This window comes from Cryptomeria japonica, chromosome 1 (assembly GCF_030272615.1).
Source record: "Cryptomeria japonica chromosome 1, Sugi_1.0, whole genome shotgun sequence".
NCBI classification, from domain to species: Eukaryota; Viridiplantae; Streptophyta; class Pinopsida; order Cupressales; family Cupressaceae; genus Cryptomeria; species Cryptomeria japonica.
In genome coordinates this window covers 414,283,196-414,309,000 of record NC_081405.1, presented here as the reverse complement: position 1 = coordinate 414,309,000, position 25,805 = coordinate 414,283,196, and the positions used below count along the sequence as shown (strand labels likewise).

The following is a 25,805-nucleotide window of genomic DNA, read 5'->3' as shown; positions in this document are numbered from 1 at the left end:
AAAAGGTGGCATTAATAGGTTCAAATATCACCTTGCAAAAATTCAATGCCGAGATACCACAAGCTGTACGGAATGTACTGAAGAGGCTACGAGAGATGCAATAGCAGCGCTTGAAGCATATGATCAAAGGAAGGCAACAAAAAAGAGAACAGCAAAGGCAATGGCAGCCCCAAGGGCAGATTTGAGTTCCATAGGGTCACATACAGATGTGGGGACATCTGGTTCTTCCCTTGGGCCACGGATACGAGCAAAGGGAACTTTGGAAAGCAACATGGAAAACTTCTTTATTCCACGTAACACTCCTAGTGCACAACCTGGATTGCTTGGCACTGCATGGAATAAAGAGGCTCACCAACAAGCCAAGGTGGCGTGAGCTAGATTTTTTATCTACAACGATGTTCCATTCAATGCTATTTCTAGTCCATCTTGGGACCAATTGGTCACCGCGTTGACTATGGCAGGTAAGGGGTTCAAGTCCCCAAGCCGTTACGAGGTAAGTGGACCGTTATTGCAGGATGAGGTCCAAAACACTCATGCATTAGTGGAAGAGCAAAGGACTATTTGGGAAAAGAATGGCTGCACCATTCTTTCTGATGGATGGACAGATGGTAGGAATAGGACACTCATCAACCTTCTAGTTGCTTCAGGAGGACAGTTAGTATTTTTAAAATCAATTGATGCCTCCAATGAAGTGATGAATGCGGAGACCTTGTGCAACATGTTGGATGAGGTGGTGATGGATGTGGGAGTGCAGAATGTCATCCAAGTTGTGACTGATAATGCAGCTGCATATGTGGCAGCCAGCAGACTTCTAATGGCTAGACATCCGACATTATTTTGGAGCCCTTGTGCTGCCCATTGTCTTGACTTGCTCCTTGAGGACATAGGGAAACTAAGTTGGGTAAAGAAAGTGGTTGAAGATGGAAGGAATATCACCAAATACATCTACAATCACACATGGGTCCTGAATCTTATGAGAGAGCACACTGAAGGTAAGGATCTTGTGCGATCGGGGGTCACACGCTTTGCTACCAATTTCCTCACCTTGCAGAGCATACTTGCTACATTGCCCAACCTGAAGCGGATGTTCGTGAGTGAAAGATGGTTGGGGAGTCCTTATGCTACAAAGCCTGAAGCAAAGAAGGTTGTGATTGCCATTTTTGATACTAATTTTGCCAAGATAGTGGAGGAGATCATCAATGTAAGTTTTGAAACTTTAATTGATGATTTATTATTTAATTTTCTAATATTTCAATCTGCTGATTTTGTTAGATTTTTTATATCTAGGTGTCGGAACCGTTGGTGAGGGTGCTACGAATAGTGGATGGGGATCATAACTCCATGGGGTATCTATATGAGGCCATGGATAAGGCCAAAGAGGCGATTCAACACTTGTATGGGTCAAACAAGACCAAGTATGAACCCATATGGCGCATAATTGATCGGAGATGGAACCATCAACTCCACCAACATATTCATGCTGCTGCCTACTTCTTGAATCCCAAGTTTTTTTACTCTCCGAGTTTCAGAGCAGATGCAGAGATTAGAATTGGCCTTGACACATGCATTCGAAGATTAGTTGATGATGAGATCCTTCGAGACCTGATACTTGATGAGTTGCAGAGTTATAAGAAGGCCTTAGGGGAATTGTTTTCTTCACCTGATTGCAAACGTAGGAGAGCCACCTTACGACCAGGTAAAAAAAACATATGTTTAATTTTTACCATTTATTTCTCTCTTTAAAATTATTGAAATCTTTACAAGTTATAAATCACATTTTGTATCCTTGCAGATTTGTGGTGGGAAGATTATGTTGCCACAACGCCTAATCTTCAAAAGCTTGCCATCCGCATATTATCACAGCCTTGTAGTGCTTTTGGTTGTGAGCGCAACTGGAGTGTTTTTGAGAACATCCACACAAAAAAGCGCAATAGGTTGACTCAACAATGCTTGAATGATCTTGTCTATGTGCGGTACAACATTCGATTACATGAGAAGAAGGTGCTAGGGCAAGATTCACATGAAGCACTTGACTTGGATGACATTGATCCATATGCAGCAGAATGGGTTGCTTCTCCTGATGATGTTGATAATGATTTGGATCCATTCCTTACTAATGAGCAGCTGAGTGAGTTGGAGAGGGCAGGAGAGGAATGGGATGCGGAAGTGGCAGCACGTGAGGAGGAGCAGGAGGTTGATCATGCAACAGAGGCACCTGTTAGTGTTGAGGATGTTGCCACTACTTCAGCACCACCCACCCAACGGCCACAATCTGTTTTGAGCTTTAGTCGTAGACGCAATTTATGATTTCTTATTTTCATTGATACCAAACTTTGAACTTGATATGTAATCAGAATTTCAGAGGTTCTTGTTTTGTGGTCTATGACTCTATAACTCTATGAGTCTGTCACTATGATACGTTGATATGTATTGAACTCTTATTCATATGTTGCACTTGGTTTTTGGTTTATGCTATGATACTTGCATTTGTTGCTATGTATTACCAAAAAAATTTGATTTATATATCATGGAAATCATATATGTTATACAAATTTGGTGTAAATGTGTGTTTTTGAATTATACATTAAAAAAAAATGTATTTTCAAATGTTCGATAAAGTTGCCGAGTTTTGCCGAGTTTTTCGCCGAGTTTTGGCGAGTCCCGAGTTTTTAAAATTTTTTGGCCTTGCCGAGTTATTGCAAAATCCGAGTTTTTCAAGCTTGGTTTAGGACATTGCAAAGATGTCAATTTTAAGTTTCAAATCCTCAAGAATGTTATTGAGGAGGTTACGCCACAAAATGTGGTCTAATAGTGGCAAATGTGGCCCATGTATGCAAAGTTGCAAGGAAATTAATTGAGGTAGCTTATAGACATATTTGGTGGACTCCTTATTGTGTGCATGCCATGAATAATGCACTCAAGGCCATGGAAAAGATTGATTGGATCAAAGAAGTGGTCAGTGATGTTAGAGATGTGCAAATGTTTATCTACAACTACCACACTTTGCATGCACTCTTTAGGAGCTTCTCTAAGAAGGAATTCTTGAAACTTGTTTAGACTATATATGCATCCTATTTCATTCTCTTGGAGAGAATGCTTGAGTTGCAAGAGGCATTGCAACTAATGGTTATGACAACATAATGGAATCGGTGGCACGTGTCTAAGACAGAGGAGGGGAAGAGGGTAAAGGATGTACTAAAGAGTGATGTTTTGGGGATGACGCAAAATATATAGTCCCCATCATTACTCCAGTTTTCCATGTTATTAGATATGGAAATGCCAATGCACCTAGCCTTGGAGAGGTGTATGAGTGCATTGATACTATGCTTGACCAAACGAGGGTTGTCGTGCAAGAGAAAGACTCAACATTAGCATTCTACAATGAGCACATTCAAGCAATCATTCATCGAAGATGGGAGTAACTCAACACTCTCTTGCAAATGGTTGCCTATGCATTGAACCCCAAGTGGTACATTGTAAAGGCTTGGTAGAGTTATACCATGTTGTGACCTTTTCACACATTGCCCCATTACAAACGGGGACCCCATCTTTCTTGCTTTTCGCGTCTTGTTAGTTTAGGATTTTGGCAGTAGATGGCAATTTTTGAGCTTCCAGGTGTCCGAGTCTCAGGTTTTAAAGTGTGATCGTGCCTAAGTGCTACTAGGGTATTTTTTTTAGTTTTGAATAGGATCAAGTGCATATAAAATGTCAAATGTCTAGGTGATCCTAATTTTGTCCAAGTGTAGACTTTTGAGCATGATTTGAGTTTAATGTGTCCAAGTTAGAGATATTTTTGTGCCTAAGTGTTAAGAGGTCCTTTAGGGCTTATTTTCTTGCTCCTAGAAGGTAATTCATGTCAAAATTGCACTTTATCCCAATGGAATCCCTATTTTCTTGCTCAAATTTTCATAAATTTGGCTACGTCCTGATGCATAATGGTGAAATTTAACATGGTCAGATGTTTGAGTGAGAAAATCATTAAATTCCTGACAGAAATCCATGTTTTAGTTGTCTAAGGGTAAAAAATCCTGATCAGGAGTGCTTTTCCCCCAAATTTCCGATGACCCATGATTCTCCCCCACTCAAAATCCTGATGGAGGGCGATTTTCCACCAGGAAGCTAAAATTTTGACTGTGTTGGAAATATTCTTGATGATCCACGTTTTTCCCCTGGAAAGCAGATGAATTTGATCCAGATGAAATTTCTTATCTAGATGAAAGGCGATTTTCCCCAGGTCAATTTATGATCAAATTTGATGGATTTTTGTGTGGATAATTGTCCTAATGTGTGGCAAATTCCCCCGAGTGTGATTTTTGATGAATTTTTGATCTGGATAATCATCCAGATGAGGATCGATTTTCCCCAAGAGAGAATTTTCGGACTTAATGAGAAAAATGAAGTGATTCTTGGAGTCCAGATGGGAATCAATTTTCCCCCAGTGATGTTTTTGACGAGTTATGATGATTTTTGATCCAGAATTTTATCCCAAAGGAGGTCATTGTTTCCCCCAGAGAGCTTTAAAGGCGTTTTTTGATGATTTTTCATCTGGAATTTTATCCAGATATGGGGCGATTTTCCCCAAGTGGCCAAATTTGGTGAAAATGAAATAAATTTGATGCAAGTGCGCCCAAATTTAATTATCAAAAAACAATTATTTAATGATTTGCAATGATCATTTAATAATTAATATTTTTCTAGAGGCAAATCGATTTTCCTGGGCAAGCTATAAAGGCAATGTTTTTTATCCCACATTGCTTGTGTGGTGAAATATCAAGGTAAAAACATGTTTAAAAGGATCCCAGCCAACAATATAATATTATTATATTTGTTGATGTGATTGATTGAAGGCATTTTAGTGGCTCATTGGAGAGTTTTCCCAGCTAGGCAATTTTGGTTAAGTGTCCATTGGGCACCATTTGTGAGTTGGAGTTGCAAGTTAGAGGGCGATTTTGCCCAACTACACCCAAGCGCTGCCATTAAAGAGGAGATTACAGCAAGCTAAGTGACTGATCTAGCCACATTGGGCGATTTTGGTGAAGTGGTACCAACCTTGGGGAGGCTGCGATTTTGTTCTGAGGTTGATTGCTTCACTTTGGAGGCGATATTTGGTGACATTTCTGAGTTTCATCAATGCTAAGGGGCTGCCATTACACTCAGACCTGAGTTTTTCATCATTATTGGAGCTTACGTGGGCACCATTGTTGGCTAAAGTGTGCACTTCTAGATTTAACTTTTCACTCCCAGCCAACTCCCACTTAGGCGATTTCATTGGGAGACCATTTTGGAGTAGTTTGGAGACACTTTTCATAGTTCACCATTGTTGTTGCAGGTCTGGAGCTTCATTTTCAGGTTTGTTAATGCATGGTAGCTTATGCAAGATAAAATCTTCCTAACCTTCCTTGTTCTGTTATTTATCTACATGCTTCATGTCTGATTTATATTGCATATGATTATCGGATTGTACAAACATTGCTTATCATTATGCTATCGGGCTAACAGCCCGATAGCATATTAATGTCAATTGTTAGTTGGCATTAATATGCTATCAGGGTATTAACCCAATAGCATATTAAATGCTATAAGTTATCAGGCTTAATTATATCGAGCATATTTGTTATCGGGTTTAATGAATACACCGCTCCATTTGGCATTAACATTGGTTAACAAATGCACCGGTTGGATTATATTCATCATGCACTTTGAATCATCGGTGTTTATATGAACCGATTCATTAAATTGATCAGTCATTATATTATGATATTACAATATGCTATCGGGGGTTTTTGAACCGATAATCAACATTGTGTTAATGGTATAATTGTAAAGGCACCGATCAATGGGTGCATTGATCGGTCATGCCTAAAAGGCATGACCGGTCAATACACCAATTGACCGGTTGCCTAAATGATATATATGCCAATTGAATTCATTTGGATAAGACAGAGAAAATATTAAATGATCTCTCTCCTTCAGACTTGCAGATAAAAATCAGAATTATTAGACATTGACATAATTCCTCATATCCATATATAGCATTCATAGTTCATAACTTGTTCTTTAATTAAAATTGAAATAACTTTACATGGTATTAGAGCCAAGGTAATCGAACCTAAGGCTATTCAATTTTGATAAAATTCAAGGACTAAGTTACAAACTACATCACATTCCCATAATGGCCAACGCTATCAGATTCGAAGATAGACTCGGAGGTAGAGAAGATTTTTCAGCTTGGAAGTTTAGAATCAAAATGATTTTAAAAGAAAACAAAGTTGATTCATATGTCCAAACTGAAAGTGCACAACCAGAAGATGAAACCGAGAAATCCACATGGATAGAGGGAAATGATAAGGCTATTAAAATAATAGTGGATGGGGTAAGAAATAATATAATGCCCATCATTAGAAAGCAAGAGACGGCTTATAAAATGTTCAAGGCACTTGAAAGGACATTTGAGATATCAAATGCAAGTCGTACTCTGGCATTAAAACGAGAGATCAACCATATCAGTATGAACAAAGGGGAGACAATTAACTCCTACTTCATGAGGATATCAAGCCTGAGAGATGACCTAGCTTCCCTTGGATACGACATCCAAAGCAAAGAGTTAACACTCATTGCTCTAGATGGATTGCCTAGTGGATGGAACACATTCATCCAAGGCATCAGTGCTAGGTCCAAATATCCTAAGTTTGAAAGACTAAGAGATGACTGTCTACAAGAAGAATCCCAATTGAACAAGGTAGGAATAAAACAGAAGAATATAGATGAAGACTTGCAAGTCCTAAATACAAACATCAATAAGAAGCACAAAAAGAAGCAATTCAGGAAAAGAAAAGCTAAACAAGGCAAGAACACTTCTAAGAAAGACCTATCACATGTTCAATGTTATAGGTGTGACAAATTCGGACACTATGTTGCAAACTGTCCGGAGAAAGGGAAGCAAGCCACATTTGCAAAAGTGAGGAAATCTAGAAGAGAAAATGACTCCGAGAACTATGTCCTCTACTCAGCACTTACAAGCCATGCTTCAAACAAATCTAACTCATGGGTGATCAACAGTGGTTCATCCAGACACATCACCGGCTTTAGAGAAATACTAGACTCCATGATAGAGAAAGATGATGAGGAAGTAACCATCGGAGACGATTCTTCACATCCAGTCAGAGGAATTGGAACCTGCACCATCAAACTGAAGACAGGCATGTCACTACGACTTGAAGAAGTACTATATGTTCCAGGCATCAAAAGAAATCTAATCTCCATATCAGCACTAGAAGATCAAGGATACAGAGTGACCTTCATGGAAAACAAGGTGTTGGCTTGGCCAAAGAGATCCTCCATCAAAGACGCTAAGGTCATTGGTCGAAAACAAGGCTATTTGTATGAGCTATGTACAGAGCCCAATCTAGCATTGATCCATGAAGCAACTAATGCAAATGAAGTATGGCACAGGAGATTAGGCCATCTGAATTATAGAGCTTTGTCAACCATGGGAAACCTTGTCACAAGTCTACCTAAGTTGAAGCAATATCATTCAGAGGCATGCAAAGGGTGTGCCTTAGGTAAAAATACCAAAAATGCATTTCAGAATAGTACTAGGAAAACTAGCAAAGTTTTGGAGTTAATTCATTCTGATATATGTGGACCTATGTCCGTACCCTTGCTAGGGGGATTTTTGTACTATGTAATTTTTGTTGATGACTACTCTAGGAAGACGTGGATCTACTTTCTGAAATGTAAAGAATCAGAAGAGATCCTAAGTAGGTTTAAAGAGTTTAAAACATTAACAGAAAATCTCTCTGAAAACAAAATTAAAACCTTAAGAACTGACAATGGGGGGGAATACACATCAGGACTATTTAAAGACTTTTGTAAAAATTCTGGGATTAAGAGGGAGTTGACAATACCTTATAATCCACAACAAAATGGAGTAGCTGAAAGGAAAAATAGGACCATAGTAGAAGCTGCCAAAGCCATGATACTAGATCAAAATCTAAACTTGAACCTTTGGGCAGAAGCAACTAACACTGCTGTGTACATACAAAATAGATGTCCTCATTCACACCTTGAAGATAAAACTCCTGAGGAAGTCTTTACCAAGACAAAACCAGATATCAGATATCTTAGGATATTTGGGTGTCCAATCTATATTCATGTACCTAAAGAGAAAAGACTAAAACTAGAACCCTCTGGAAAAAGGGGAATACTTGTAGGATACAGTGAAACTTCTAAAGCCTATAGAATCTATGTACAAGGGCAGAGAAATATTGAACTCAGTAGGGATGTAATCTTCGAAGAAGATTTAGCCTTCAAAAGGGCCCAAAATACAATAGAACCTGAAATTCATAATCCTACTCATAACCTAGAAGAAGAACCTACTCGTAAGCTTCAGAGGGAGTATCTTGTGGAAACTATAAGTGAAACACAAGACCCACCTATAGATAATCGCAAGAAAAGACCACTATGGGCCACCAAAACTATAGCAGAAGCTCAGAAGTTCGTTGCTCCTTCAGGAACCTTCAGGGAAAGCAAGAGGCCTAATAAATTCATCAACTATGTTACACTTATGAATGATCTCTCTAAAGCTGAACCTGACAATGTTTCAGATGCACTCAAACATCAAGTATGGATAGATGCCATGACTGAAGAATATCAGTCCATTATGAAGAATGATGTTTGGGAGATTGTTCCTAGGCCAACCAAGAAGTCTGTCGTGTCTTCTAAATGGTTGTTTAAAATCAAGCATGCTGCAGATGGCAGTATTGAAAAACACAAAGCCAGATTTGTAGCTAGAGGGTTCTCACAGAAGGAAGGAATAGATTACGAAGAAACATTTGCACCTGTTGCCAGGTACACATCAGTAAGAGCTGTCCTAGCCATTGCAGCAGCAAAGGGGTGGAAGGTACATCAGATGGATGTTAAGACAGCATTCCTAAATGGCGAGATCGTGGAAGAAGTCTACTTAGAGCAACCTGAAGGGTTTGAAATTCATGATGCAAAGTCTCATGTGTGTAGACTCAAGAAAGCTCTTTATGGGCTCAAATAGGCTCCCAGAGTTTGGTATGAAAGAATTGACACCTATCTCTCAAAGCTGGGTTTCTCTAAGAATGATGCAGATCCTAATCTCTACCTCAAAAGAAATAAAGGTGATATGTTAATATTAATTTTATATGTTGATGACTTATTAATTACAGGAGATGATCACCTAATAGATCAATGCAAGAAAGATCTATCCACAGAATTTGATATGAAAGACTTGGGGCTTCTTCATTACTTCCTAGGATTGGAAGTATGGCAGAATTCTGATAATATTGTACTGAACCAAGGGAAGTACACCTTGGACATATTGACAAGATTTGGAATGCTAAACTGCAGACCCATGACCTCTCCTATGGAAACCAACTTCCATAAACTTAAAGAAGCAGCAGCAGAATCAAGACCTACTGAACCCACTCAATACAGGCAGATGATTGGGTCCCTGATGTATCTAGTAAATACAAGGCCAGATATCTCCTATGCTGTTTAATGCCTTAAGTCAGTTCATGTGTGAACCTAAGGAGATACACCTGGTTGCAGTAAAGCATATAATGAGATATCTACAAGGTACCCTAAAGCTTGGTCTTAAATATGAAAAGGTTGACATAGATCTACATGGATTTACAGATTCAGATTGGGCTAGCAGTGTGACTGACAGAAAGAGCACTTCAGGGTGCTGCTTCAGTTTAGGGTCAGCCATGATATCCTGGATCAGCAGAAAACAATCTTCAGTAGCTCAGAGTTCCACAGAGGCTGAATATATTGCAGCTTCAATGGCTGCCCGAGAAGCAGTATGGCTAAGGAAATTGCTCGTGGGATTATTTGGAGAACCTATGAAACCTACAGTCATTCAGTGTGATAATCAAAGCTGTATAAAACTCTCTGTAAATCCAGTATTTCATGACAGGTCCAAACATATTGAGATTCCATATCACTATGTACGAGATATGGTTGACAGGAATATGATAAAGTTAGAATATGTGTGTACAGGAGATCAGACTGCAGATATTCTGACCAAACCTCTTTCCAGAGTGAAGGTTGATCACTTCAGAAAGGGTTTAGGTATGATAGAAAGTTAATCTGCTTTGTAATCTATACTTACATATATTTAAGATGTTTAAGGTGTAAACTTCTTTGTCATGTTTGGACTATCTCTTGGCTTCTTGCCACCTGTGTTCATATCTAAGAGGTGACGATCTCTCAGATACTGAACACTTGTATGTAGACATCATAAGGTGACGATCTTATGATAGTCAAACCAGTAATCATGTTGGATCACTGGTAAGTCATGGATGTGCCATGACTATGTTGTGATACAACATTTGTACAAATGTTATTGCATTATCACAACTCGGATATGATGAGAACTTAAGCACTTCTCATATGGTTATCCTTGTATTGCGTGTTAGGCAATACTGATATTACGTGTAGGTGATATCTCAACCATTGATCATGTTGGATCTCTGGTAAGTCATGGATGTGCCATGACTATGTTGTGATAAACATTTATAAATGTTATTGCACTTATCACAACTTGGATATGATGAGAAACTAACCTTTCTCATAGACTTATCCTTAAGTATTGCGTGTTAGGCAATACTGATATCATGTGTTAGGTGATATCTTGATGAATCTTACAGATCACATGTTTTGGTGATTTCTCACATGATCAGGTGATGATTCTCTTACTTTTATCACATGTTAAAATAATACTTTATGTCACATGCTCAAGTGATGTTCTTCTATTTTGTATCATATGTCTTGATGGTACTTCTCATGTATAAATGATTTTTGCTAACTGACATTATCTTAGTTATGAAAAGGAAATGTGATGCAGGTTGCCTTATCTATCTTCCAAAGCTAAGAGGGAGTGTTAATGCATGGTAGCTTATGCAAGATAAGATCTTCCTAACCTTCCTTGTTCTGTTATTTATCTACATGCTTCATGTCTGATTTATATTGCATATGATTATCGGATTGTACAAACATTGCTTATCATTATGCTATCGGGCTAACAACCCGATAGCATATTAATGTCAATTGTTAATTGGCATTAATATGCTATCGGGGTATTAACCCAATAGCATATTAAATGCTATAAGTTATCGGGCTTAATTATATCGAGCATATTTGTTATCGGGTTTAATGAATACACCGCTCCATTTGGCATTAACATTGGTTAACAAATGCACCGGTTGGATTATATTCATCGTGCACTTTGAATCATCGGTGTTTATATGAACCGATTCATTAAATTGATCAGTCATTATATTATGATATTACAATATGCTATCGGGGGTTTTTGAACCGATAATCAGCATTGTGTTAATGGTATAATTGTAAAGGCACCGATCAATGGGTGCATTGATCGGTCATGCCTAAAAGGCATGACCGGTCAATACACCAATTGACCGGTTGCCTAAATGATATATATGCCAATTGAATTCATTTGGAGAAGACATAGAAAATATTAAATGATCTCTCTCCTTCAGACCTGCAGAAGGCATGACCGATCAATGCACCCATTGATCGGTTGCCTAAATGATATATATGCCAATTGAATTCATTTGGAGAAGACATAGAAAATATTAAATGATCTCTCTCCTTCAGACCTGCAGATAAAAATCAGAATTATTAGACATTGACATAATTCCTCATATCCATATATAGCATTCATTGTTCATAACTTGTTCTTTAATTAAAATTGAAATAACTTTACAAGGTTGTCTTCAGACTTGGATCTTCATTTCCATCCCTCCATACTTGGGCGATCTTGATAGGAGATCATTTTTGGAGAGATTTGGGGCCATTTTTTGAGTGTGCCATTGCTGGTGCAAGTCTGAAACTCCATTTTCAGACCTATCTTCAGACTTATTTATTTTTACCAACCACTTGTCCTTGCCCAGATTTGACCATTTTCACTTTGGGAGGGTAAAACTCATCAAATATGAACATTTTACATGTCTGCAACCTCGCTCAGTGACTGATTTATGAATGTTGCAGCTTGTCTTCAGACTTTGGGCAGCCATTGTTGAGGTGTCTTCAGACTTTGAAAACTGAAAATCAGAGCTTTGTTCACCTTTGCCAAGTGAAATTTGATCTTTGGTATACTCCTTCAACCCTAATTTTGATAATATTTTGAGTCTACAAAGTGTCAGACTTAATTTTTATATCAAACCTCATATGAGTCTTAAAATGAAGGTTTTCTAAGGGTTTTCCAATTTCCATTCTATTTTCAGAATTTGTGATGGATGTGGATAAAATTCTTGATTCTAATCCCTAAATTTGTCTAGATCATAAAAATCAAGAACTTATTCAATTCTGAAAATCGGATAATTTTCCAAGTTATTGACATTGAGTTTCGTACAGGTACCATGTCTAAAACCGGGATTGGAGCTCGGAAGGAGCAGCTAAAGATATTTCAAGAGGAGTTCTATCTGGATTCCCAATTGTCCTCCCGATGGAAAGGAATCACAGATACAAGAATGGAGTTCCTGAATATGGAGCAGATGCGGCAAACGATGTTCGGAACGAAGAACCAATCCCCTTTCAGCCAACATCATAAGGAGTGGCATATATCACGCCACTAGGTTTCTTCAATCCATACAGTGCAACGAGCTTGTTCTGGAATACGCAAGGCATTATGATCCAATTTCCAAGATGATCCAGACTCCCAAAGGGATAACCATTGCCTACCTCATTAAAGATGCAATTACAAAAGTGTTTGGAATTCCTTGCAATGCAAATATGAAAGAAAGAACAAAAGATGAATATGAAGCAAAATATAAATTGAAGACGGATGCATGCAAGACTATTGTGAACAAGGAGTGGATGATTGAGCCAAGGCCTCGTCATTCCAAGGCACCAAAGACACTCATGAGTACAAATTTCAAAGATGAATATAGGGACTTGATATTCCTACTCAACCAAGTGATGGGGATGTCATAGGGTGCCTTGTTCAGAGGATGGATGTTCTACTTTATCCAAGATTGTAAGAAAGGAACAACAATCAGTGACAATATGGATTTTCAATTGAGGAATGTGGATAAGACTACATTCAACATGACTTCCTACCTTGTCTACATACTTGCAAGATTTGTCACATACAAGGGATTGATATGCAAAGGCGAAGTCGGAAATGGACCAGGACGTATAGAAGTTATGAATGTTATCCACAACTTGATATGCATAGAATTGAAGACTACAAGAGGGTGAATGACGTTTTCACCATGTATATTACAAGGAAGTTGCAAAGCGAAATCCACAAGAGGTTGTCCAAGGTGGCAACGGAATTAGTTGAACAATATGGATCGTGGTACGTAGAGTTTCCCACCTTCACATACCTAAGGATCCAGGGATTCAGATCTGAACCATACAAGCTTCCTAGGTATCCATTGTGACGTATTCACACATCGCCCTATTGCAAATGGGGACCCCTACTTTTTCGCTTTCTGGGGTTTGTTTTCTTGGTCTTTTAGGTTCTTGTCTATTAACCTTTGCATTTGAGGAGTTGTCAGAGGGATCATTAAGATAGCAGGCTCTGCTTGAGCTAGGATGAGTCAGTGGATGCTCCAGGTCAGGGTCTCTTTGAAGGTCTTCCTTAGATCAAATTTTGCTCTTGTTGCTAGATGATGACTGGTCTGAGTTTGAGGAAGTCAGTGAAGTCTTGAGAGTGAATATCATCTTTGAGGGTCTTGTTGGTGTCTATTTTATCATCTACCAAACATTAGGATAGGATACCCGAAGGTATTCTATCCTCTCCTAAAAAATCACTACTGATTCCAAGGTCTATATGTGCGAACAAGCGACTTTAGTGGAATAGCTTCTTGGGTAGTGTATGCTGAAATTTCAAGGGGGACTTACGTTTAACAAATATCTTGAACTACTGGACTTAGATAGATTTAGCAATTTTAGGCTCTTCATTTTTTTTTTTGGATTTTCTAGGATTTAGACTTTCAAAAGAAAGAGAAAAGGGATAGGGTTTAGGAAGGCTAATCTAATCCTACGAATTCTGGAGACGGTATCAACTGGGTGCTCTCGAGAAACCAAACCTTGCTTCGCCACACTAGGGACAACTACACAAGGCCGGTGCAATCTTCAATGGGTTGTGCTTATGATCGAGATGTTGGGATGCACAGGGGATGGGCTCAGACTAACTTTGCACGGTAAAATGGAAATCATCCATTTACCAAAAGTATGAGCACAGATACGCCATCAATTGACACTTATCAAATCCTTCATTCAAATTAACAACAATGAAAGAAAATCTAAATTAATTCTAACTAAGTGTTGAGGCAATTGAAACCATGCAAATCATTCAAATAATAGAGGTTAAAAAGCAGCGCACATGCAATATATTATCTGGAAATGACCTTAAGCAACAATACATCAAAAACCTCACACTCTCCAAATGAGAGGAGGCAACCTTATATAGTTTTTCAAAAATAAATGAACAGCCGACATCAAACAATGATCAAGGGCCCAGATTGAAAGCTACAAACCCTAATTAGGGTTTCTCAAAACTAACTACCCCTGACCAATGAGAAAATTACATTTGGGACACTTGTCCTTCTTGCTAAATATGAACCATCAATGAAAATAGAAGGTTGTTGCATTGTGAAGTGTGCCCTTCAAGAAGCTTCTGGATAAGTCAGGTTCATCAAACCTGGACATGCTGACTTAGAACAATCTGATTGGTTGGAAGATGACGAGGCACCACCTCAACGTGCTGGATGTCTTCCTTGAATTCTCCAATTTCTCTCAAAAAATTGTCTAAGTATGGAAATTTGCTTCCTTCTTGTCACCATTTGATTCTGCTTGGGAGCTTGTCTTTTTTAATTTCTTCAGGAAATGAAATCCTTCAAGAAGTTGGAAATTTATTTAACTTTTCCATATTTTTACCAAGTCTAAGAACTTTTCTTTCTTGATGCCTTGAGATTCTTTCAAGTGCCTCGAATTTGGAGAAGAAATCCATTCGTGAAGTATTTCTCATACTTAGCCAAATTTTGGCCCTCTCTATGCTCGGACGAACCTTGCTCGTGGTCCTGTCTTCAATTCTGAATTTGGCTTGAAACTCCATTTGTGTTTTCTGTGATGATCCTGCCTTCAGCTGCCAATTCATGTTGAACGGGAGGATGGTAAATGCTCTAGATAACCTCTTGCAAATATGAAATGATGGGATCAAGTTGTTCAGACATTCCCTGTGATCATGTCCTCCCTCTCAATACTCTGAAATTTGGAGAAGGATTTCTCCCTGCCTTCATCATAATTGAGGAAATTGGAATTTTCTCTATGAAACATTTCCCATACTTAGCCAAATTTTGGCTATCTTCACGCCCGGATGAACCCTGCCCGTGAACTTGTCCTCAATCCTCTGTTTGGCTTGAAATTCCAACTGCGATCTCTATGATGATCTCGCTTCTATTTCCTCTTGCAACCTATAAAACCAAAGGAAAATAAGTTAAAAAAAATCTATCTTGGATTAAAGAAAATCGAGGCTGTGAATGGCTAAGTGTTTGGAGATTTTATTTTATTTCATTTTCATACTTAGCCATGAGAATGGGATTTTCACATGTAAATTCTCCATCTCAAGGATGGTTGTGATCAAAATCGACACCAAGTGTTATAACTTCGAAAAACTTTTTATACTTAGCCAAAAAATGATTTTCTTTCCCTAGAAATTCGAATAAATTAACTAAAAATTATTTCTCAAATTCTGGAAAATACTCAAAAAATTCATAGATCTGCATCATGAATTTAATTTCACCTTTGAATAAATGGAAGTAAGGCTGGAAATTTCTCAAAAAAATACTCAAAACTCAGGAGAGATTCAATAATTCTTCCTTATGCTGGTTGTCTTTCTCAAAAATCTGTGAAACTTTTGTCAAAAAGTTTATCCAACTTCCAGCACTATCCAAAACTTTCTCCAGATGATCTTCAAACTCAAAATACTTTACTATGCTCTCCTTAGTAACTTCGAACTTCTTGGTGTAGAAATGAGGTTTACAACGAAGTATTTGTCAATAAAGTTAAATCCTCAATTAGAAACACTTAAAATCTTCCAATTCTAACTTCACTCTTTAGGAAAGTGTTGTCATGTTTCCAAGTTTGAAGAAAATATCTTCCAAAAGTTTTCAATTTGGCTATAAGTTCGAAATATTTATTAATCTTCCAATATTCTCTTTTAAAAACTTTCCATTTTCGATTTAAGTTCGAAATCCTTATCAATCTTCAAATATTCTCTTCCAAAGAACTTTCTATTTTGGTCTCTAAGTTCGAAATCTTGGAGGATTTTCATGACATCACTTGCATTCTTATTGATTTTGTTTGACTTTCATGTGTAGGCGGACTTTTGGAGGCTTACCTTCATCTTCCTCAAACTTGGGCGACTTTCCTTACCTCTCCAAGGCATGGCGGAGTTTGAGAAGGCCTTCACATGGCCTAGAGCAGAGTTTTGAAGATCTTCTTTAATGCTCTTCCTTTGCATGGCGGAGTTTTAAGACATCTTTTACAACCTTTGAAGGCCTAGGACAGAGTTCTATCTGCCTCGACATGGCGGACTTTTGCTGGTCTTCAACCAGCATGGCGGACTTTTAGAAGCTCTCTATCATCTCCTTGGATAGGGCAGACTTTGGTGTTACTTCCACCAAGGCGGAGTTTGAACTACCTTCTCCTAGAGCGGACTTCTATGGCATCTCCTCATGGCGGACTTTAGAGGGTCTCATGGATAGGGCGGAGTTTAGGTAAGACCCCCATATCTTCTTTCCTCACTCCACAAGTCATAGGGCGGAGTTTAGAGGTAGCAAAAAGCATCAAAAAGTTGTGCATCAAGGGGGAAATAAAAAGCAAATTACAAGTTCTTATTTTTCAATAAAGTGCACTTGTAATTAGCCAAAAATTTCCCTACAAAGACCAAAACAATGGAAATCATTAAAACTTGCAATTCAAGAGAAATTTCCCACCTGCATTCAAGGAGAAAAAATCCGAAATTGAAGGAAAGACATAGCAAACAAATCCAGAATGCGACGAAATTTGAAACGTGGTTCGAGGATGGATTGAGAATTAAGCCAATGCAAGGATTAGTCGAAATTCTGCCTCGAGAAGCATGCCATAGAGTAAAATTTTCATTTTTTCACAAAAATTTCATGTAATGGTCCTTCATTTTTTAAAACAAAAATGAGGACAACACTGATAACACAGACCAGCAAGCTGATCAAGATGACTCAGAGACTGGAAATTCAGAGAAGGGAGTTGAAAATGAAGGAGAATTTGATCTATGGGAAGCTCACATGTCTAGCATGCAAGGAGAAGGTTCTTTTAGGTTGCGTGGACTCTTGGCTGGTCAAAGAGTCATTTCTCTACTTGATACAGGTGCAACTCATAATTTCATAGATGCACGGTTGGTGGAGAAGTGTGGGATTCAAACTCAAGAGTTTGAAGGCATAAGGGTAAAGTTGTTGATGGTAATGTGCTGACTTGTGATAGAATGATTTCAGACTTACCCATGAAACTCAATCATTATGAATTCAAAGCTGATTTTTGTGTGGTTAACATGGGAAACATGGATGTGGTCCTTGGCATAACATGGCTTCATGCAATAGGTGAATTTACACTCAACCTTAGAGATATGGAGATGAAATTCAAGGTTGGTGGGATTAATCATGTTCTTAAAACTATCAAGGCCAGCATCTTAAAATTAATCACTCTTTAAAGAATGGAGAGACTTATCAGACATGACATGGTGGATTGGGCAGTAGAGTGTAAACTAATGCCTACTTATGAGGAGCAGCATAAAACACCTTACCATTCAGATATTCAGGAGCTTAGAGTCAAGCATACAAAGGTGTTTAGTGACATACCTCCTGGTAGGCCTCCTGATTGAGGCATAGAGCACATTATTGAGCTTGAAGAGGGCACCAAACCTATCATGATTACACCTTACCGGCACCCCAAGCGGTTGAAAGATGAAATTGAGAAAACCATCAAAGAACTTCTAGTAATGGGACACATAAGGCCGAGTAAGTCTCCTTTCGCTTCATCAGTTGTTTTGGTGAAGAAGAAAGATGGCACACTTAGAATGTGCATTGACTATCGTATGCTGAATAGAAGACAATAAAGAACAGGTATCCCATCACTCACATCGATGAGTTGTTAGATGAGCTTCACGGAGCTTGGTCTTTCTCTAAGATTGACTTGAGGACAGGTTATCATCAGATTAGTGTCACGGTGCAAGATATTGAGAAGACTGCATTCAGATGTCATTGTGGACACTATGAGTTTTTGGTTATGCCTTTTGGGTTAACCAACGCACCAGCTACTTTTTAGTCCACTATGGATAGGGTCTTCCAATCTCAGTTGAGGAGATTTGTTCTGGTTTTCTTTGATGACATTTTGGTTAACAGTAGGACTTGGGAGGAGCACCTGGTTCACTTGGATACTGTTTTAGGCATACTTGACAGGGAGTCATTTTACGCCAAGGAGTCCAAGTGTGCATTGGGAATGGCAGAACTTTTGTATTTGGGTAACATAATCAACAAAGAGGGAGTTCACATGGAGCTGGATAAGGTTCGTGCCATTGTAATTGGCCTACGCCTGAGACCTTGACTCGGCTTAGGGGATTTGTTGGTTTATGTGCCTTCTACCGTCGGTTTGTTAGTGATTTCTCATGGCATGCCGCACCACTTACTGATTTGACAAACAAGGGTGCATTTGTTTGGACACCTCTAGCACAGGAGTGTTTTGAGAAATTCAAGCAATTGATGACTGCATGTCCAGTTCTTGCGTTACCAGATTTTACCAAACCTTTTGAGCTTCATTGTGATGCATGTGGAGAGGGTATTGGTGCAGTAATTATGTAGGATCGTCATCCTATAGCTTTCGAGAGCAGGAAGCTTAGGGGTTCTGAGAGGAGCTATAGTATTTATGATAAGGAAATGTTGGCTATCATGCATGCAATGGCTAAGTTCAGGCAGTATTTAGTTGGCAGCAAGTTTTGTGTCAAAACTGATCATAATAGCTTAAAGCATTTCCTTGGCCAACGGGATCTAAATGAGCGTCAACAGAAGTGAGTCAGCAAGTTACAGTCTTATGATTTTGACATATCCGTGCTTTATCGCGTTGTTCCCATTTGAGCTCCATGATAGTTGTTTCCGAAGATTGGAAACACTTGATTATAGCAGAGTATGCCAAGAATCCATGGGCCTCTAGTATTATTGATGGGACAGTACAGGACAGCAAGTACTCTCTTGTGAATGACCTCATCATTTACAAAGAGAGGATATTTCTAGTCCTAGATTCTGAGGTGAAGCACATAGTATTGAGGACTTTCCATGATTCACCTATGGCTGGACATCCCAGTTACTTTAAGACCTATAGGCAGGTATGGGAGAGATTCTCTTAGAAGGGTCTCAAGTCTGATGTTCTTCAGTACGTCAAAGAGTGTTTTGTCTACCAACAGAACAAGCAGGAGCACAACTTTCCTGCAGGGTTACTTCAGCCACTTCCTATTCCTGACAGGAAGTGGGAATTTGTTTCTATGGACTTTATTAGGGGCTTGCCGAAAGGGAGAGACGGCATTTATGTGGTAGTTGATCGGTTCACTAAGTATACACATTTCTTCCCGATCACGACTACTTATTCAGCTGCACAGGTGGCTGATCTTTTCTTTCGTGAGGTATTCAGATTGCATGGTTTACCTCGGGTATTGTCAGTGATAAGGACAACAGGTTCATGGGTCACTTCTGGCAGGAGTTATTCAGACTTTGCGGGACACAACTCATTGCGAGTACCAGTTACCACCCCCAGATTGATGGACAGACAGAGATTGTCAACAAATGGGTGGAAGGATACCTACGGAACTACATTTCAGGGCAGCAGAAGGCTTGGATGAAGTGGTTACAATTGTGCGAGTATTGTTATAATTCCATTCACCACATGACTATTCAGATGACACCTTTCAGAGCTTTGTATGGATATGATGCTCCTAGTTTTCTAGATTTATTGATGAGCGATTGCAGAGTACCGAGTGTTGGGAATCTGTTAGAGGACAACCAAGATATTATGAGAGCACTTCGTGATAATATTCAGAAGGCTAAGAATCAGCAAAAGCAATATGGTGATCAGAGGAGGGTTGAGCGATCTTTTGAGATTGGGGATATGGTGTACCTGATGCTATAGCCCTATAGACAGTCCTCTCTTAGGAAGGACTCAGAGAAACTCAAGCCACGTTATTATGGTCCTTTCAGAATTACTAGGCGAGTTGGTCAGGTGGCTTATGAGTTAGATTTACCAGCAGATAGTAAGGTTCATAATGTGTTCCATGTGTCATGCCTTAAGAAAGCATTGGGACAACATATAGTTCCTTTTGCAGTTTTACCACCCCTGGATGACGAGGGGAAGTTAGTGCTAGTACCTGAGGCCATTCTGAAGTTCAGAGAGCATCATTTGCGGAGAAGTGTCATCAGGGAATTTTTTATTAAATGAAAGGATCTGCCGATAGAGGATGCTACTTGGGAGAGTGATACTATTTTACAGCATCCAGCATTGAGTTTGCTTGAGGACAAGCAAATTCTGGGAGGGCGGACTGTAATGTCCCCATCCTAGTCAGGGACAGTGGTTTGAGGAGTTAGCCTATTTTTGGACCCTTGTAGGCTAACAGGGTATGGATAAGGGGGTCAATGATGCAGTATCTTGAGGGGTAGTCAGTCTATTTGTTCTAGTTCAGTGTTGAGTTCAGTTTTGGTCTTCGTTTCATCAGTTTCTGACATCTTATGAGGATTTCCTTTTTTTTAGGGAAAAAATGCTAAAAATAGACATGGTCCTATTTTCACTGGCATGGTGAACTATGGCCCCAGCTTCTGACAGATTCAGTTTCTGAGCAATAACAAGGGAAATATGAATTTTTAAGTGGTTCTCGCAGGCAATTAATGTTTTAATGAAATATTAAAATAAAATCATAAAGTGCATCACTTAAATTTATTTAACTGAAAATTTAATATCTCCTAAACTTGGGCGTCCCTTTTAGGGTTAAGTTGGGAACCCTCAAAGCAAGTTATGATTTTTAAAAACCTAATTGCCAAAAATCGTACCTTTTGGGTATTTAGGCAGTCAAGATGAAATTAGACCTCATTAATTGATATTGAGCATTTGACATTTCTTCTGAGCAGTTGGCTATGGCGGCTAGGGTATGGACCTGTTTTGGAGAGTGTGCATTCTTTAGAATCCAATAGCTTTGAGATTGTGAAAAATCAATCAAATTGTTGCAGCTTGGTTGGCTTCATTCAGAAGTCAAATTGAATCAAATTGGGGCAGATTTGGCTTCTTACAAGGCAGATTTGTTGTAGGTTTTCTATATGTTGTTATTGCTGATAATTTCCTATGGTTTGGAAGCCTCTTTTCCCAAACACACAGCTTGCTCATTTATTGGCGCCATCTTCTCACTATTTGGGTGTCTTGTTATTAAATAAGAGCAGATCTGAATTGTTTTCAGAATAAAAATCAGAACTTTGTAAGTTGCTGGTTTGAATCTTTTAATTTCAATAAATTGGCTAAGGACCTATGGGTATGCTTCTAAATTCTCCAATTTATTAATTCAGCTGATTAATTTAATGTATTCTTTCAATATGTATTGTATTGAAAATTAAAGAAACCCCTTCTGCAACTTCTGTCTATCTCTGAAAGACCATCTCTAATAATCAAAAACACAAAAAAATTAATAAATTACAGCAGATTGAAGAATTGAACCAGCAAGGGTTCATCACAGAAAATTTTTGTGGAGACAACACAAGTGGGAACAACAAGATGCCATAATTGCTATGGCAAGGGAGTTGTTTATGTTTGTGGTAGTTCAACTTGGTCAATTTTGGCAAGAGATGGAGAAGGGGAGGTCAACAAATGAAGAAAGAACACGAAAATGGTCAAGGGGAGGTTGAAAGAATGCTGGTGCCATTGATTAGCTGGTTGTGTATGTATAGGCATTTGACTTGGGCTGAATTTGTACGTAATGGATGCTTGTGTGGACATTGTAGAGTTGCATGAAGAATATATCTATGGTACACCTAAGATAAACAGATGGACAAATTTTGCATTGAGTGCCATACCAAGTGAGCTTCCTTTTCAATGTTTATCCTTATAGGCTTGGCAGGGACAGTCGCTGATTACCCATATACACTGGAAAGATGGAATTTACACCATAAAGTCGTTTGGATGGTTCATTTGATCTTTCATGATTTGAACATAGACCATAGATGGATGGCAACCATTGAGATCAGCATTGTTCCAAATGTTAGTAGGCAGGATCACATGAGTAGTTCGCATGCAAAGTACATGGAACATGCACAAAAATCCAATGTCAGATAACCCGCAAGTGCTGGGGACGATGGCAGTGTTGAGGAAAATGACAGATATTCTGTGGATGGAACGTTCACCAAGTGTGGGGTAAATGTTGATATTATAATTAAAATTATACCAGTATGTGTAATATATGGGGTTCTCATGGGTTAACATGTTAACGTATTAGGATGGGTTGGTAACTTCATTTTGTAATATAAAAAGTAAGTTGATGTAACATATTAATAGATGCAAACAAGGATGAGTGTCCCTAAAAGACAAATCGCATGTGATGATATGAGTATACATGTCACTTAGAGAATGCATCCTCACTTGGGAATACGCCTATATGGAGAGGTTTGGGGCTCTTTGTTGAGGGATCTTACTTGTATGTGTAGGATGGGCTTAGCATGGGATTGTAAAAGATGGAGTCTTGAACAAGCTAGTTGTAAATGGCTGTCTTCTGATAAAAATGGGGGGTTCGAACCCATCTGGGCAAGGAACGCTTGATGAAATGGGTAGACCTACATGAATAGAGAAACTTCCCATTTTATGTGTGTTACTTTTGTGCATGCATTTCGTTTTGTTGTTATCTCATAGATGACTCCATTAATGGAGCTTGCACACTTAAGAAGTACAGACTACAAATAAATGGATCTAGCCGTGCAATCTGGCAAGGATCTGGCTCTATATGCACTTCAGCTGAGTTGTCACTGATGGGGTTTCCTCCATTACTGGCTGATGTACATATGCGTCTGGGTTCTTGAATATTCACTATTTTATGCATTATAGTTCAAGTACAGACCTTGGGGTGGTAAAAAGTTCCAACAATGTAGGAGAATTCAGCTATAGAAATTTAGAAATGCTTGTGCCATGGTCATACAGATAGGATTCATTGTTCGCTGTCATCCCAGGAATTCCTAATAGAGATCCAAAGAACACTTTTCACATGAATAAACCTCTTTTTGTCTGCATTTTGATGTATCTGTCCATGAATGCCACATTATTATTCCGAACATTATTTGCAGCCGTGGGGCTCATGCAGAGTTCAGCTTTCAGGAAATCAGATCATTCAGCACAAAGTATAAGCCCTGACAAACATGTATATACATAGATTTTACGATCAATAGCACAAGCATGGATGTTCTGGTATATCTGTCCATGAATAGCATGGTACTGTTCCAAGTGTTGCTTACAGACGTGGGTAGCTTTCAAGGGAACATGAAAACATAGATTTTACAATCAATAGCACAGCATGGATAGTCTGATATGCCATGAATACCCTGTTGTTATTCTGAGAGTTGTTTCCAGCTGTGAGTATTCATACACAGTTCAGCTTTCAAGGAATCGTATCACTTAGGAGTAGGACAAAATATTAGCCCTGGCAACATTTATGCATAAATTTTACAGTCAACAGCACAAGCAGAAATATTCTGATATGTCCGTGAAGACCATGTCGTTATTCTGGAAGTGTTTCCAGCCGTCGATGCTCATAAACCGGCAACCTTATTAAATTGATATTCTGATATGTCCGTGAAGAATATATATGCGAATAAACCGGCATTCACATTGCTAGCATATGAAATTCAAGGCTAAAGAATTTCCAGGATAAATTGATGAAGCAATGAATGAAAGTAGTAGTACCGGACAAAGCAAGGTTGTGGTATGCCCCTGCTGCAATCCCCACAATCTTGACATCATCAGAAACAACGCTAGCGTTGCCCGATTGATCTCCATATCGATACATCTTTATTGGAATGTTGGCAGGTAGAAGCTCATCTCTATCTTCCCCAGTCCCTAAGCGCCCAAACATACCTTTCCCCCATGCATAAATGCGTCCATCGTCTGCCACCAAATATTAATATCAATATAAACCGTATTTTAAATACTGTAATCAATGGATTTTTATAGTTACCTGTTAAAAGCAAGTTGTGGCATTCTCCAGCTGCAATATGCACAACTTTCATAGCGAGCTCCATCTTCAACACCGCCTCACTCCTCGCTCGTGGAACTTAAATAACGGCTTCTACAATTCCATCTGTAAATACTCCCACCAGGCAACCACGCGTTACGCTCGAACTCCCTCGCCGAATACTTTTTGTTTCATCCCTTCTCATTATTTGGACATCTTTGCTCGGCTTCCAGAATACATCTTTGATATGACTGAATCCTTTTGTAATGTGGCATTCGCGCACCCATGTTAATTTCCCCATTTAGTTCCCCATTTAGTTCCCCATTTAGTTTTGTGTTTGCTTTTGATAAATGCCTTGATGGTATATCTTTTCAATGATATCATATTTAGTTCTCGCCATAGACCTAGAACTATTGGCCAGGGCTATTCTATGACTAATTATTAATAAAAAATAAACTAACAAATTTGAGAATACTATTAATCTTTATTATTTTTTAATCTATAATGAAAAATTTGTAAATAGTAAGTAATTTGTAATTGTTTCTTTGAATAGATTGTGTAAAGATTTTTCATCATTATGAAGAAATAATTGAGAACATAGGAATATACAAAATATATTTTTTTGTTATACATATTTATTTATATTTTTATACATTTAACTTTATTGTATTTATTTATATTTTAAAGCTTATTATAGGTTTGAATGGTCATTCATTAATATGATTTTAGAGGTCTTTCGATTCTTCCCTAATTTGAGTAGTATGATAAAAGTCTTATTTAAAGTTGCCTCTACACAAATTGATATTAATGGGTCTCATACACAATCCTTCTTCTTGGAAAGATCAATTAGGCAAGGTTGTCCTAGTGAAGGGTGGAAAGATCAATTTAATAAGGTTGTCCATTTATTCATACACTAGTTATGATTGTTTGTTATGACATGTACTATTTTTTAGAACAAGTAATGTTGGAGAAAAGGTCAAAGGGTTTATTCTTCCAAATAATGATAACTTTTTGAACATTCAATTTTCAAATGGTACAACTCTTTTTGTGGAGTTGGAAGAGAACAATTTTGATAAAGTGATGAATAGGCTTAAAGTTTTTTGTATGGCATTTGGTGCTAAGATATCTTAGTGTAAATCTACTTTGCTCAATTGGTAGCTAATCCTCTTAAGTGGTTTCATAAGCACAACCTTATGTGCAAGGGGATCCTAATAAATAGACTAGATACATCGGTATACCCTTCTCTATTAGTCCTTCCCTTAAAGATGTGTGGAATTGGAATTATGAGGAAATAGGGAAAAATATCTCCAAATGCAAAAGACACTATTTGTCAATGTCAAGCAAATTTCAAGTTTAAAAAAAAAATTATCCTCTTATAGTATCTAATGTGTTAATGTTTATTTCTTTAGCATTTATCAGATAAATGATATTATGAAGATCATTAGAAACTTCCTCTAGTCAAGTGGGAAAGGTAATAATAAGAGAAATGCAGTTAATGGCAATGGTGTTGTATGGATGAAAAACAAGGGGG

The 25,805-nt window shown here is 38.3% G+C and overlaps 1 protein-coding gene across 1 annotated transcript in view; it reads right to left on the bottom strand.

Moving 5' to 3' along the window:
• LOC131065428 (ultraviolet-B receptor UVR8) overlaps positions 1-24,586 on the bottom strand; it is a 152,928-nt gene extending 128,342 nt beyond the window's left edge. The window contains exons 1-2 of the mRNA XM_059218406.1: positions 24,278-24,586; positions 24,007-24,207 (exon numbers count right to left, since the gene is read on the bottom strand). Of these exons, the coding sequence (XP_059074389.1) occupies positions 24,007-24,207; positions 24,278-24,341 (265 nt within the window). The 5' untranslated portion in view covers positions 24,342-24,586. The remainder of the gene's footprint in view (positions 1-24,006; positions 24,208-24,277) is intronic.
• Between the last annotated feature and the right edge of the window lie 1,219 nt (positions 24,587-25,805).